The sequence below is a fragment of the Corvus brachyrhynchos genome, unplaced genomic scaffold (genome assembly GCF_000691975.1).
Source record: "Corvus brachyrhynchos isolate BGI_N302 unplaced genomic scaffold, ASM69197v1 scaffold597, whole genome shotgun sequence".
NCBI lineage: Eukaryota > Metazoa > Chordata > Aves > Passeriformes > Corvidae > Corvus > Corvus brachyrhynchos.
Genome location: NW_008239000.1, coordinates 840806 through 856668, shown reverse-complemented (window position 1 = coordinate 856668; position 15863 = coordinate 840806). Strand labels below are relative to the sequence as shown.

General features: G+C 41.8%; 2 protein-coding genes and 1 long non-coding RNA gene across 4 annotated transcripts in view; 1 reads left to right on the top strand and 2 right to left on the bottom strand.

Moving 5' to 3' along the window:
• PPEF2 (protein phosphatase with EF-hand domain 2) overlaps window positions 1–5346 on the bottom strand; it is a 17063-nt gene extending 11717 nt beyond the window's left edge. Inside the window, exons 1-2 of one of the 2 annotated variants that reach the window (XM_017738951.1) lie at window positions 5068–5346; window positions 1307–1397 (exon numbers count right to left, since the gene is read on the bottom strand). In XM_017738951.1, coding sequence (XP_017594440.1) covers window positions 1307–1367 — 61 coding nt within the window. In that variant the 5' untranslated portion in view covers window positions 1368–1397; window positions 5068–5346. The remainder of the gene's footprint in view (window positions 1–1306; window positions 1398–5067) is intronic. The other variant, XM_017738950.1, reaches the window with a different exon arrangement.
• Window positions 3858–7276, top strand: LOC108447835. Its single transcript, XR_001863528.1, has 2 exons — window positions 3858–3942; window positions 6672–7276. It is a non-coding gene; the product is annotated as an uncharacterized LOC108447835 (long non-coding RNA).
• A 105-nt stretch (window positions 7277–7381) lies between these two features.
• Window positions 7382–15831, bottom strand: NAAA (N-acylethanolamine acid amidase). The gene is made up of 10 exons (XM_017738963.1): window positions 15697–15831; window positions 14293–14419; window positions 13499–13589; window positions 11651–11727; window positions 11009–11181; window positions 10619–10681; window positions 10002–10068; window positions 9495–9523; window positions 8503–8584; window positions 7382–7753 (listed from the first exon to the last, which is right to left on the bottom strand). Exons 1-9 carry the CDS (start codon window positions 15759–15761, stop codon window positions 8509–8511), a joined length of 768 nt encoding a protein of 255 aa, XP_017594452.1. The 5' UTR covers window positions 15762–15831; the 3' UTR covers window positions 7382–7753; window positions 8503–8508.
• Between the last annotated feature and the right edge of the window lie 32 nt (window positions 15832–15863).

Genomic DNA, 15863 nt, shown 5'->3' with positions numbered 1-15863 from the left:
TCAGCAGGGAGCTGCGACACCCTGAAGTCGTGGGCAGGAAGGTAAGATTTGGCAAGCCTCAATTCAGGCGTAACCTTCTGTATTCTTTGCCTTCTCTCCTGCTGAGCAAGTGCTTACTGATCTGCTGGGCTTTGAAAAAATTCCTTGTGATGACTCCACACGTGCCTGTGAAAACCAGATCTTTTGAATCAGTAAAAATTTAACCTATGTAACACATGTTATCAAGTGCACAGTTAGCATAAATACCACCATCCACAGTATTTAACCCGCCGGTAGGCAAGGCGCGCCCTAGAAATTGAGAGAGGTTTTACTGCATGGGAAACTGTTGCTGAGGTATCAGATGTAATACAAGGTTTCAAATAAGTAACTAGTTTTGTGTTACACTATCATCTTAAAATAACCCTGAACTTGTTTGGAAAGCCCATGGACCTCTGGTGGTATGGGTGACAGGTAAGACTAACTTAAATAAAAAATGGAGTTTTTCAACAGTGGACAGTAACAAAAGTCTTGAGTCACAACCTTATCCTCACTTGCAATCCTTATTTTCTTTTCCAAGCACTTGCAAACAGTTTGCCCCATCCTGCTGTTCTGCCAGTGCTGACAACCGCATAATTCAAACAACAAAAAAAGGACTGCTTACTTTTGAACACTTCCTCACGTCTAAGGTCTCCCTCATCAACTCCCTTTGTTCAGACACAGGCACACACCCACAAAATTGATACCATTACAGAGGGCTTGTAAAAATAAATCATTACAGCTTTGAGAGCCATAAACGAGTCTAGATTACTAGCAGAGATTAAGAGCATTGTGCTGATATAATTAGAAAAAAGTACACTTTTTGCTTTTCTGCTTTTTGTAGCCACACCATTTCACATTCCTCGGAACCAGATTTACCTTGGCTTTACTAACACTTCTGCTTAACCAGTCCTGCACCAGTAAGAGGCTTGGAAAATAATCCAGGGGAAGCAGGAAGGTGACATCTGTCTCACTGTCAGCAGAGGCACAACACCTGCATTACCCAGCAAGTGATTAATCCAGCAGGTGTTAGTTCTAACTGTTGTTTCATTTCTGGTTAGGCTTGGGTGGATTTAACCTACTCCTGGTCTCAATAGCTGTTATTTCCTCAAGTCTGTTGTCTTCTGCCTGACACCTGAGAAACCTTGTAAGAGGGTAATGAAAGACAGAACTTCACTTGAGTGCTATGAAGAAAACCAGGTAACCCAGAAGAGAAACACATTCAGTGCAGCCTGCCAACAGCACATGCAGGAGAAAACAGGAAAAGATTATTTTTCTAAGAATCACTCACCATTTTCAGACTTCTGCAGGGAGTACTTGTACTTGACTTCTACAGAACTACCGGATCCCATGCTCTCCAGCCAATGCTCCAGTGCTGCAGACTGCTCCAGTGTCACCAAAAACACAAAACAGATGCAGGGAAGACCATCCGGTCAGAATCAAAACAGCTGCAACATGTCCCACAGTGCTAAAAATCTATAGTTAAATATATTAACAGTTAATATCAACAATCACATGGTCTCTCTTGCGGCCAAGTACATCTTCCACTACCAGGTTTCTCCAGCTGCTCCCAGACAATCAGATGAGGATTTCTGTCTCACTGCTTCAAATTTCAAGTGAGCTATATAAACAGGAATCAGTTCAGCACCTTTCCTGTACTGTGATTGTTTGGCAAACATTTGAAAAGCTTTTCAATACTGATCAAGAACTATAATAAAGTCATTAAGAAGCAGTATGTGCAGACAAATATTCATGCATGTAGTCCCCTCTAAAGGATAACTCATTATGAGGGATGAACACACACACTATATTTAATCTAACCACAGCTAGCAGAAAGATAAGTCTAAAATAACAATTAGCTGTCAGAAGAAAATACCCAGCTTTGTTAAACACTGCTTTTCTCCATCTCATGCATCTGCTCGCGTGTGGGAGCGTATTGTTCCATCAATTGCCAGTAAAAAGGGACAGTTTGGTATGCTCACTGCTGTGGAAGCTCTGGGCAGGGCAAACAGAAATTAGTGCAAGATTGGCTCAAACTCTGAAGTCTCTCACTTTGAGGGTAACCAGAATGTCATTCACAGTCAAACGTCTTTCCTCTGGAAAAAAACCTAGTCACATACTACTGCCAAAGCAGCCCCAGGCTGTAGTGCTGAAGAGTTCAACACATTTTGATTCTCACCTGAAATTTGGGGAGGAGAAAGCTGAGAAATGGAGGGAAGGAATTAAACATCTGTAAAAGTGTCAAGACTGGTGTTTGCAGGAGAACACAGCTCAAAGTATTTTGAAGGGTCAGGAGAGAGTAACTACGGAGGCACTTCTGCCCAGGAGAAGCAAAAGCCCTCCTCCTTTCCTCAGTTCCTGCAGTCCTTTTGCCTCTTTCCATCTCTTTCCACCTAACCCACATCTTTCCTCTCAAAATAGCTCAGATCCGCACAAATGCTAATTGAAGGAGCACGTCCGGTGTTGTGTAAGGTGAGCGTTCCTTGTTTGCTCAGGAAGGTGAGCCCTGCTCAGCAACACTGCAGCACAGGGAGGTTCGAAAGCAGAGGAAAGGCTGGAACTCTCCCTCCCCTGCCCAGGATGCCCAGTTGTACAGTGGCATCTTCAGAATGCCATGAGTGGGCGACACAACAGGGTGTACCACAATGCTCTCAGCAAAATGCCTACACTCTTGTTTTATTCTAACAACATAATTTCATACCAATGCCACAAATGGCCTGAAATCACTGCTTAATTACACCCAATTTTACCTGGTACTTTACTTTCTTTGTGCTCAAATAATGCAGGTACTCTGACATCTTTCCAGATCATTAACTACTCCAAGGGACAATTGCACACAAAACTCACCACTTATAGCTCGCTCATAACTTCCTCTATGAGGGAAATTGCAGCTCAGAAAAGAAATTTTCAAGTCCAGAACTTTTGAGCGTAGACCTGTAACTCCCATCTGGCCTATCCTAACAAAAATTTCCTTTTAATGACACAGATCTGAGGACTTCAGCAAGTTTTAGTTTTCCAGAGAAGCAATGATAGGAATAATTCACTCTACCTCAGCCTCCTTTCCAGGAACTAGAACACTTCTAGGTTACTTTTAAAGCAATGGAGAACAAATTTGAAGCAAATGCTCAAGTACGGTGTTCAGTACTTTGCTTGCTGAGGATGCATTCAGGGGTACCACCTGCCTGCTTTGATAAAATGTGACCTTGGATTTGAGGTCACCTCTGGCAACAATTTCTTTCTTATTTCCGTCTCTCCCTGCAAAACAAGCAAGCATTTATTATTTGAGCAGCCCTACTTCAAACAAATTTCGGCCATCCATAGCAAGGCATGGCCTAGTATTAGTGTGCCCTATTTATCGTATTGTGTAGGCTTATCAACAGGTCCCTCCCAAGCAGTTCCTGGAGCCACAAACTTTTTCACTTTGTTGCCCTCAGATTTTTGTGAGAGGCACAACCTGAACAAAGGCGTGTACAGGAATAAAATCAAACTCCAGTGGAACCAAACCTGTTCCAAGGCTGGAAGGAGTGAGGAAGAAATGGAACCAGTCCAACTGCTCAGCACCTCGGATCCTTCCTCATCCACCCAGTGACATGCACTCTTCCCTTCCTAAATTCCTGTACCCAAGAAACAGGAGAGGAACAGGGACCCATCAAGGCACAGCCTCAAAGAGTGGATGAACTGAGCAGCAGCATCACTTCAGGTACCAGTTTTACTAAACAACCAGGTGAGAAGCATGATCCATCCAGGAAACAGCCAGCTATCAACAGCTCCTTCCTCATTTTGCTCTTCGCTGCCACACCTTCTCTCTGGTGCAATTAGGAGACCTCTGGAACAGGATTTCCTCACGCCTCTTTCGCACAAGGCTGTCCCTGGTGCACACCACAGCACGGAGCATCTGCCAGCAAACACCCACACTCTAAAAGCCAGGTGAGAAAAGCCACTGCATGCACTTAAACCAGGGCAGAGCTCAACCACCGCTAAAGAGTCGCGGACTCGAGAGCCCCACATGGACACAGACAACCAGTGGAACACCAAGTTCAGGGCCTCAGGAGAAGGCCACATACACATAGAGAAGATGCACATTCCTTGATTGCCAGAGGTAATGCTCCACAGGCAGGAAAAAGATGTAACAGCCAGACTCCATGGACTTCCTGAGCCATTGGATAACATGCTTCTTGCAACTCTTCCAACACAAGCATATGACTTGTTCAATAACACCACCTAGTACCCCATGAAATTCAGGAAAAGAAACCTTGCACAAATCCATTTAAGTCAATCACCCCAAAACACAAACAACAAAAGCCTAGGTAAATTTCCTGACTTAACCTATTACTTTAACTTCTCAGAAATCAAAGCAAGGGACAGCATTCTGAACCAAATCCTATACACTCTATGAGCTTGTGCACATCATAGATCTATGCAGAATGTGGTGCTTGACCCACAGGACCTGCCAGAAACACCACAGCTAATGTGAAGCCCCCTCCTAGGAAAGGTGACATTTCATCTATCATGAACAGGACTCCCACTAACCTGACAGTTTTATAGACATACCAGCAACAGAGGGAACAGATGAACAGAATATGGAAGGCAGCAGGAGGACATAACAGACTAGAAAATTTACTAGCAAAAAACCTAAAAGAGATGTTGGAGGGGAACAAATTTTAAGTTCTGCTAAAAGAAAAACAGCAAGAGTTTAAGAGCTACAGATTAATTTGAAATATACTCCAATACTTCTCCCAAGGATAAAAACACTAGCTGGCACCAGGGAAAGTGATGATCCTATCTTGCCCCTGAGAGTAAATACCTAGGTATGGCCCACGTGCACATCAGACTCAGCACCACTTGTAGCTGCAAACAAGATTGTGAAGCTTGTATTTCAAACATGCACCCACACAATTACTGTAGTATCAAAAAGGAGAATTCCAGATACAAAACTCCCAAACGCAGTTTTATACACCTTGGCATACAAAAAGGGTATTTCACTCCAAACTGTAAGCTAGTTCTGAACACAAAATCCTGTTGCAGAGAATTAAAAAGAAAAATGCAACTTACCTTGCCAGGTTCTAATTAAGGGATTTGTTGAGATAAACACAACAGAAGCTCTCCACTTGATAAATTTTGGTTGTATTCAGTACCCAAATACTTGATGACTTCTGATGCTATTTGTTTAACTACAGACGCAAAACCTCCTTGTCAGACTCCAAATAATAAAAAAAGGTGTTCCCTTGGGCAGGCAGCAGGACAGGCCATGCCTCTGCACACGTGCAGCCCAGAAGTGGTGCAGAGACTTTATTTACTGCCCAGTTATGAGCAGCCTTAAGAATCCTCTTCCATGTGATGCTTAATAAAGGCTACAGATCTCCACTGGATTAGGATTACTGAAGGGATTATGAATGAGAAATACAGCATGTTGGCCTCTCTTATCCTAGGAGTCAGCTCTTACACACTTTCAAGCTGCCTTCTGCTAAATGCAAACTTCTGGAAGAAAACTAATTCAAGGTTTCACCCCTTGTGTTATGCTGAAAAAATATTTGGGGCTTTGCAGCTAGGGAATCTCTAGCACAGAAAGGAGGGGATGTAAAAAAAGAAAGGATAATGTAGCTTAGTTTTGTTTTATTACTGCACAATTCCAGGGTTTGAGAAAGCAGGAAAATCACTACTTTTCAGTCTTTAAAAAGCATACACACAAAGCAGATGAAATCTCAAACAAAAATATGATCAGTAAGGCATTCAAATAACTATAAATGATCCTCCTTTTTTTAAAAAAAGCAATTATGGTAAAATCATAGAATGCCAGGCTAGAGAAATACCTTTAGGATCTTTTGGTCCAGCCTTTCTTGGCCAAAATTCCCACAAAACACTCAAACCAACCAAAAAAAAAAAAAAAAAAAAAAAAAACAAAAAAAAAAAAAACCACCACAAAAAACCAAAAAACCAGTGCTACGTTTTAGTGTTTCTAGCATTAAGATGGTTTTATTAAAGTACTAACAATCCCATCTCCGCATTTTTATCAAACTTTAATTCATATCACAAGTACCTTAGCTACTCACAGGTTAAAATTGTCTAATTTGTAAGACATACCATTTACCACTTCATTAGTATTTATATTTTTAGCTTGTCATTAAACTAAGACCAAGAAGTTATATATCCTTTTGGTTAGCAAAAAGGCATTCAAGGTGGCAGAAGAACTTTATTTTGTTGGCAATCAGCATCTTGGACTGTTTGTTACCACAGAAAATGCAAGGCTTTCAAGAAAATAATTTATAACCAAAAAAAAAAAAAAAATCTACATTCCTTAACTTGTTTAAACCTCATGACCCCAAACAACTGCCAAGCCCCAAACAACAGCAGAAGCAAATTGTTTCCTGAATATTCATAGATACTAACTAACAACTTATGCATTCCGGATTGTTGGTACACAGTGAAACAAATACATTTGGGTAAATTTATGTACCAGTGAGCATCTGGGTACACCCCTGCCAGAGGATAATCAGCTTAATGCTACACAAAGCCCCACCTGTAAGGATCCTGTTGTTGTGGGTGGCTGTTATTTAAAGAAAACCTGCTGGGATCACAAATGAGTGCCTACTCTGTGAATTAAAGCAATAGCATTCTGCAATCTCCAAGATAGTGAGCATTTTTAAATCTTCCTGCAGGAACTCTTCTTCAAATTTATCATCTGGCATCTGACTGCTGTTCATGGCCATCTAAACTGGGTCAAGGCAAAGCTTGCAGGACTTTTATCCAGGCAGGAGGAGAGGATGCAGGTAAGTAGGTTATGAGACTCAGCACAAGGAGATAAGGGGCCCTCAGTTCCAGAAGGTGCTCTCAGAGCAGTTTGCATAACCAGTACACACTCCCTGCGGCCAGCATGGCATTGATCTGCAAGTGGTGCTCTGGCCACGCCTTCACACAGGTGACATTTTATCCACTGAAGAAGGGCACCTTTCAGCTTTACTTGAAGGTATCCACTGGTCTTGACTCTTCAAATTGCTCAGTATTTCTGGAGTACACCTAAGTGCCCAAACTCAATATACAGTCACAGCACAACCTGACAAAAACCCCACTGCTCTGCACTGTAAAACAAGCTGTTGACTTGTACTGTAGGCAACTTGATCCAAATGCACAAAAAATTAATACAACCCTTTTTAACCTCACTGCTACCCAACACAACCTCCTCTTATCAACCAAGGAGAAAAGTGCATTACCACAATTCCTGAAACAGCCCCCAATTTCTGATCAATAAAATAACTAGTTTACAGCTGTGTATGCTGCTGACTGCTGCATCTGCCCCTGTTAGGCCCAGGATCAACAACTCCTCATAGGTGAGGGAAAAGGATGATGACACAGAAATAACTCCACAAGCTTTCATAGGTCAAGCTATCAGCTGAATATTTTTATTTCATTATATTCAGACCTACAGGCCATGTAACTTACAAAATGTATTTATTAGTCAGCACAGAAGTACATTGCAGTTGTACAACTCTTACCAAAAATAGTACAAGCCATGTTTACCCATCAACATCTACTAGAGCACCCATTTAATTACAATAAATTTCAAACTCCCATTACAGGTCATTAACAGGATCACCTGCAACACTCCAAGGAGTTAACAAATCACTATTTCCTGAATGGCTCACATCAGTAATGAACCGAAGCCACTGTATTGCTCCCAGGAGTGATTTCAAAAGCATATGTTAGTCTTGCACAGCTTCAGCTTCTCACTCAGTGTGTTGAACTAGAAAAATAGGTAAGAGAGCACAGGTTTGTCCAGGGTTAAGTAACAAACAAATTCTACACAATCTCTAGAAATAATTACTCTTGCTGAAATCAGATCTGACTGAACTACAAATATAATAGCAATTATATTCTTTTAAAAAGCTCTTTAAACTGGAACACAGCTTCTTGTGCTCTTGTCAAGGCCATGCAACCAGTTTGTTGGCACAGAAATTATCATAATATCTCTCTGAAGCTGTCCCATGAGGCACCTTATGAGCTCAAGGACTTGAGCTTATTCTGCACATTCACAGGACAAAGCCCCCAAAGGATGCTGCTCACATTCAGTCACTGGTGAGCAGCCATTACAAACAAAGCTTGATTTTTCTTGGTGCTAAGTGCATCATCCCCTCCTGCTGGGATTCAGTTCCCTCTGGCAGGGCTTCCTGTTATCACCCACCTGGACACAAGCAAGTGCAGTAGAGGGGAGTGGTAAAAATAGCCAAAACATTCCCAGGGGGAACCTCCACCTTTAGGTTGCAACATTCACCCCTTCCTCTCTGATCAAAACTCTTCCTAAGATCATCTCCAAGAGTTTCACTAAGAGAGTCAATATTTAACTCCCTCTATAACAACAAGGAAAGGTATTTATCCAAGGGCAATAAACAAGCAGAATCAGGAATTCAGACTGGGTCACTGGAGTGCCACTGCAATACTTTTTTCCCCTCAGTGACTCTGCAGCTGAAATGTGTAAGTACAGATGCCACTTACACCTCTTCACTCCTCAGTTCTCATCCACGTCTGGTACCGATCTGGAAATGCAGCACTCATGACTGTGGTGTATACTGTGTTACTGGCAGGGAAAGAAAAACAGAGTGAGTGACATTCCAAAGGCAGGAAGGGCAATTTAGCTAGCTAGCAAAGCAGCAGAACAAATTTTTGCAGAAACAAATGTTCTGCTTAGGTACAGAAGGATTAGGAAAAGAGACTGATCAAATTAAAGACTGTTGGCACTAATTTCTAGCGTCCTTTTCCCCACTCAGCACAATAGAGGAACTGTATTTCCACATCCTTTTCATCACTGTATTAAACAATCGGCACTGTATCTATGTCACAGCTGAGATGGACCTCTTCCTTTCCCCGTTTGCTCACACTGACAAGGCAGGAGAGAGGTCCTGGCACTGAGGAAGCTATTGCCAAGCTGCAGTGAGAATGACTGATGCAGAGAATATACCCAGCTCCATGTAAAAGTAAACTAAAACAGGATAACCTGCAAAAGTGCAATTTCTGGAACATTACAGAAGATTGGTATACTAAAAGAAATCTCTTGGAAACCCAGTAAATGGTACATAAAAGCTTCATCCCACTTACTTTATTACACATTAATCAGAGCTGTATCAGAACATGCAGAAAAGGTACTGTCAGTGTTAACACCAACCCGAAAATTCCAAAAGTGGGCAAAGCACTCAGTGTGACATCCAGCTGCTCCTCCAAAGGAGTAATTTGTTTCACCACTCCAAAGCAATTTCCCATTATTAGACTAAGCCCCAACAAGTGCAGTTCCCTGACTGAAGTGACAGACCCAAGAGGAAGGGTGTGGTCCAAGTGAAAATAGAGGGTCATGAACACAACCCAAAACTTTAGCTGGGAAACCACAAGACCCAGACAAATAAGGAAAATCCTCAGAAAGCTTGTGGTTTACTTTCAAGTGGCTTGAGGCACAGCAGGAGGCACAGATCAACATCTCTCGATCTAATACTTACTTGTTTAAGACTGGCTTCACTGACAACACCTGTACAGAAAGTTTGAAGAGTTGTCATTTGGGTAGATAAAGAGAGAAATGGCTACTTAGAAAGAACAGTAGGATGAAGGTATGAAAGGACTAATACAAAGTCAAGGACTCATTGCTTTTTTTAACATCAGACCATTTTACAGAAGTACTTTCAAAAAAGCCCTCTGAAAGAGATTCCAATTCCCAAAGCTCAGCATGTCTAACGCTATGTGCCTGTGCTTGAAATAAACTGCACAAAGATGATGGGATTCACCTCCTGCACTTTCCACCTGAATTGGTGGACTGTTACAAAATGCCTACATAGGAGCCCAGAAGCATTTTAAACAACTTTCAGTCTTCAACCCCCCTCTAGAGACAGCTGTGCAGTAAACCTTGTTCCCCACAAAAAAAGCACAGCTTTTCAATCCCTGATAAAAGAGCACTTCTCCTTTGTCAAAGAACGTGAAGAGTAAATCACAATGCAGAATTTGAGAACTACCTTAAAGAGTGTATCCAAGTTGATGTTGTGCTGTCCAGTAGCATTGAGAGCTTTGATGGCTGCAGTTCTGTGGGAAAGCAACCTATTATCAATTAAATACACTTGTCTGTTCCAAAGGCTACAAAGCACCAACACAAACAACTTCTTACTAAAGGCCTTGATGTTGAAATGCTTGCTTTGATCTAAAAGAACCCCAAGTTGTGTGACTGGATCCCATCTCACACTGTTACTACTCCATTGAGTACATGCCAATAAGGAACTTGCCAATCTCTTTTTATGCACTACACAGCCTAAAAATCATGTTTGAGCACCTTTCTAGTGCTATCCAATACTTTGGCACTGTCAACCTGAGTCATTTACCTTCTACTCAATTTTGCTTTCTGAGCAACTCTTTGGCCATGGCCTCATCCTTGCAATTTCTCATTATTTGTGCTAATCACTGCCTCACACCCTCTCCTCTGGCATCTGTGAATATTGCTCTACAGCTCATGTGCTCCCTTCAGAGCGGCATTACAAGAACTGAATGAGCTGCCTGTTCAAGGAGAAAACACCTGCCCATATCTCTAACCTCTTGGAAAGTAAGTATTCTCTCCCCACAGACCTTTAAATCAATTTACCTACGATCATCAGAAGGAGGAGGGGTAGTCCAATGATCATAGTTTGTCTCCACACGAAACCACCTGTAACAAGCATATAAGCAAGCAAAAGGTGAATCAGTATGTAATTCACGAAGTCCAACAATCAGCATCCCTGTATTGCCAAAAGGAAAAATCTCCCTCAAAAGTCAACTCCCTCCACCTGCTGCAGGCCCACATGCTCCATGTTGGTAGACACAAAAGCCTTTACCATCAACTGTGGAACACAGGAATGGGGTGGGTGACCTTTGATCTCCTGCCATAAGCCATGACCAAGAGGTGCCCCAGATCTCTCAAGGGAGTTGTGCCACTAAGCCAATCGCTCAGAAGGGAACAGGAGAAGCAAAAATGTAGTAGCTTTTTCCTACTTACGCTCCACTTAAGGGATCAAGAGGCCAAAGATCTGCTGGCCCTCTTCTGTTCCTTGTTATGACCATGCCTTCTTTGGGTGAGATGCCTCCCAGAATATAGTAAACTTCAGCAATGATGGGAATGCTAGCCAGCCTGAGAACAGCGGACTGGAAGTCCTCTGCTTCACTCAGGGTCTAATGCAGAACAGAGATGATGGCGAGGTTAAGCACAAAAACAAGCACTAGGACATCTCCAAAAGAATAAAGGTCCAGTTTTTCTGAAAATGGTAATTGACTCAAGTGCTACTTGAAGATATTAATATAGCAATATATCAAACAGGATAAAACAACACCTGGCACAGGTATTCACCATCTTGGAGTACAGCTGTCTTAACAGGTTACAACAAGTCACAGCTAGCTGAATCACTCCCTAGGAAGGAAGTCTTGGCACAGCTTCTCCAGGACCTTTGGCATTGGAGGTCGCCACCCAAAAGGACCAGAACTGCCTCATTACTAGACAGCACAGGGTCAACATTTACTTTCTCCTGAAAAATGCATTTACTTATCAAGTTGGTAAGGTTTCTGTGCAGCTGATTCTAATTTACTAGATGTTTAAGGACAAATGCCACATCTGTGAAATGTAAGAACAACTCAGTGCACTTACATCTCTGACAAGCCAGCTGACAGGGTAATTCCTATTGAGGAAAGCAGCTATAGCATTTTCCCACCATCTACCACCATCTGGGGAGAAAAAAATAAATTACTATACATGTAATTAAATACAGCAAGACAAGGTAGGTGCCTTCAGCACAAAGTATCAACATTTTACGGGAGAAATGCCAACAAGGAGCACAACCTTCAGGTGAAATATAAATAGACAACATAATTCCAACTGACAGCCACAGCAGCTAGATTAACACCCCTGCTTTCCAGAAAGCATTTCAGACCTGTCGTGACAGGAGTGATAATAATCACCTCATTACTCACCTTACTGAAATATTAAAACAGGAATAACTCCACAGAAATAATAAAGCAGCTTAAAAAAAGGTAGTGATAGTGTTCGTATTATTGAGAAAAGTAAGAGAAGTGCAAAAACGAGAAAGCCAAGTTTGTTACTATTTATACACTCACGCTTTGCAAACCACAAAAATATCCGTCTGCTTGTCACTTGATAGACCTTTACCCTGATTTATTCATCCTGCTTCCCACCATAGTGCACATGCTCCTTTCCCTCAATTGGCAGTTCAATTGGAAAGAACTGAAAACAGCTTTCACTTCAGATAAATCAGCAAGCAGTCAGCAGCAGCCCACGAACAGGACCGCAGCACATGTGAAGCGAACATAGGACATGGAGAGACATAGGACTTGGGTACACACAAGATTTCCTCAATCAGGCCTTTGCACAGATACGATAAACACTTAACACTTGCCTTTAAGCAGAACCAAAAGCAGTTTGCCCCTGTAAGTATCAGCCCTGGACATTTCAGTTTTGAAAATATTAACTGACTACTCTGGAATCAGAAGCAGTGTGCATGCAAACCATGGAAAGAATTCAGTGAATCCAACAAGGCAGCATTAACCAAGCACACAGGAAGCAAGAGGTGCAAGCGCTCCATAGCGGAACCCCTACTCACAGATAATGCACGGGTGGAACACATTCAGTGAATATTGTTTGCATAGCTAAGGAGTTCTAGAACAGATTGTTCAAGCTCAAAAAGAAAAGAGCTTGTCACCATCGCAAGGGAAAAATAAACGTTTTAGATATTGGCTCTGAGAATATATTATTGCCAGTTCTAACAGTCACCTAATAAAGAACAACAAAGTATCAGCTTCTTAAAAGGAATGAAAGGGGAAAGAAACAGAAGAGAACTTCCCAATCTTTGAGCTGGACATAACTGTCATTATTTATGAAACTGAAGCCCTGATGAAAAAGGCAGCGACCTTTCCCTGCCTTCCCCTCTGCTACAAGTTTTAGTTCTCAGGAGTGACATCTCTCAACTTCACTCCACTATTGATCTCGCTCAACTGCCTTTGCAGTGTCTCCAGGCATTCCCCTCCAGCCCTTCTGCCTTTCCCCTAGATCTGTCTTATGCTTCTCTTGACCTCCTCTCTTTCCAACTGCCTTATGAGCCCAGACAACAATGGAATACAGCAGAACCAGGAAAGGAGCCTTTTCTTTGCTGTCCGAACTGCATCTTGTTATCTCAGGCCCCACCCCGCCACTTCCAATGGTGTCTCTTGACCAGACCACATCTTTTACAGCTTTCCCAAGGCTTTCCTCATCATTTGACTCTTTCAGCTCAGGTGACACTGCTGACCAATACCTACTCCCACACAGCAGCCAAAACCAGGCATGTGTGCTTTCACTCCCTGAGGGGAAGGCAAAGCATTCCACTTCAGATCCTTCCTGGCAACCTTAACCTCATTGCTCCCTCTAAGAGAAAAAGACCAGGGCAGGCAACAATCAACAAAACCAACACACAACATCTACTGTGGAAGATACTTCCTTTACCTCGTTCATCTCCGGAGATTGTGAACTTGTGTGGACTTTGCCCAGTCCATAAGCCTACATAACCAAGAAATGTGGTGCCTTGGTATGCTACCTGAAACCAGGAAAGAGAGCAGTTCAGCATTCCAGAACAGAACACTGCTGGAACCTGCAACCCATACATCTTTCTATAGCTTTCATACCTACATTACTGTAAAACACCGTGCTTTCAGTTACGGTAAAATATGCCAAGTAAATTATAAAGGGACTCTAAGGCCTCAAATTCACTGCATTTCATTTGTTTGTGATCACCAACTGCTACAAAACTATTGCTCAAGTTAAACTGCCAAGCAACAAACAGCAACTTTTCCATTTACAAAATGGATTAATGAACATAAAAAAAAAAAACAAAAAACAAAACCAACAGACTAACCAAGCTGCACTAGCAACTACTTAAATTCTGGAAATCTGCATCTAAAAACAAACTTGTTGGTGACAAAAACTCACAAAGTCTAAAAAAAAAAAAAAAGCCTTAGAATTAGTACATTTCCTTTTTTCAACTTCTCTTAGAAATAACGATCTTCGTTACTAGATTAAGCTGTTCTACTTTTTCCAGTCCATCAGCATAAACTGGATGTACAGAAAGCCAAGAAAAGCAGCATTCATCTCACACTCCAGGAACATAACTGTGTTGCTCTAACAACCCAGTATAGTTGGGATGGCAAACTCATTCCTACATTAAATCTCCCACCTAAGCAGCTACAGAGCTGTCCCATTCTTCATGGAACATCACCCACCACACCAACCCTGGATCATACCTGCCCACCCTTTATAAACCGCACATCAAGTGTGATCTTGCTCAATATATCAACAAAAGCATAATCCAGGTTCCGGCCGTGGTAAATGTTTCCTTTGTCATCCTGAGCGACAATGCTTGTACAGAACCTGCAAACAGAACAGGGCAAGGAATGGCTGAAGGCACAGCTATGACACTGCTTGCAATACTCTAGCTGAAGGAGCTCAACATTTCAGGAGTAATTGAGCTGATACTCTGCTAAGTGTTTTATTAATGCAACCACACAAAGAGGAGTCCAACACCACACCACAGTCCAGCAATTACAGGGCAGGCAGAAAGCAGCACTTCCGCTCCGGAAAAGTGTCGTTATTTCATTTCACTTTTCTAAGTCATAATGAAAAGCTGACATCTGAAAGCATCCATGAAGTGTCACGCTTCTTGCATTTAGTTCTGATAATTTCACTTCCATTTGGAATCTTTATAATTTTAATCCCAAGTAGAAAAAATCAAGTTCCATCAACAAAACTGAAAAGCATTGGTTGTTCAAGTATCAACCAATTCAATAACAGACTATTCTCTAGAACAGAAAGTGTGCTAAAACTCCTCATGTAACAAGCTCAGTTTCATTAAAACAGGCTTTTTTTGGTGGAGTATATTGCATTAACAAGAAATTAACTTATTTTCTCTGCAGTTAGAAGTTGGTCATTTCAGTGAGGCATAACCCTGCCTCTCAAAAATATAGAGGTAAAAAATCCGTCACACAAGTAGAATATTCCCAGTTGATGGGGGTTTCTAGTATCCCAGCCAAGAAATTGAATTTCAGGGACCTTGCTAGGACTAAGTGTGGTAAGTATCCTCTGTGAAAATAGTAAAACAGCCAGCATTTAAATGGACCATAGCCAATATTAGTCCTTACTTAAAAAATGATCCTAAAAAAAGGGACTGAGTACCATACATTAAGACAAAAAACCCCCAAATGCAAACAAGGGGCCACATGCCTTGATATTTGCTAAAATGTATATGGAGAAATATTTTAGGACTCCCGGAGGCAACACCAAGTGTTGATTATTCTCCCGCACCACGTTTCTAGGGCAAAAAGAGACAATGAAACGGAGCACCTTTTTTCACTGAGACTTTGTTTGCTGCCATAAAGTATACTACAGTCATTTTCCACTGTTCAAATCAGGAAGCGATATTATGCAGCTGTTATGAACCTTCATCTAGAAAATTGTTTAGCAGTAACTTTATCTCAGACAAATGAGAGAGCAACTAGCTCTTCTAGCCTCCTTTACGGCAATTTTTAAGTGACAGAGAACATTACATCATTTTCAAATATAAATGATCTCAACTACTTTTGGATAGACATACCGTACCAACAAAAATTAACTTTGGATTTTAATACATTTATATAGATATAAGTACATACACAAAACCATGGCAGATCGATACCACTTGTACTCCACAACAGAAAACAATTGTTTCTCGTTCCATTCAGCATCCGAACTGCCAAAAGAGAATGAAACCTTCCGGCTGAACAGATGAAGTCGTCCCGGAACGGACCGTGCAAGTCACCCGCCACGTGCCTTCCCCCCT

What these genes read in the sequence shown, in the direction of transcription:
- NAAA (XM_017738963.1), bottom strand. Translation starts at nt 15,761, where the DNA reads ATGGAACGAGAAACAATTGTTTTCTGTTGTGGAGTACAAGTGGTATCG. An exon ending in GGTTTATAAAGGGTGGGCAG is followed by an intron (nt 13,590 to 14,292) that starts GTATGATCCAGG and finishes TCCTGGTTTCAG; the next exon opens with GTAGCATACCAAGGCACCAC. An exon ending in TCAGCTGGCTTGTCAGAGAT is followed by an intron (nt 11,182 to 11,650) that starts GTAAGTGCACTG and finishes GTTCTGCATTAG; the next exon opens with ACCCTGAGTGAAGCAGAGGA.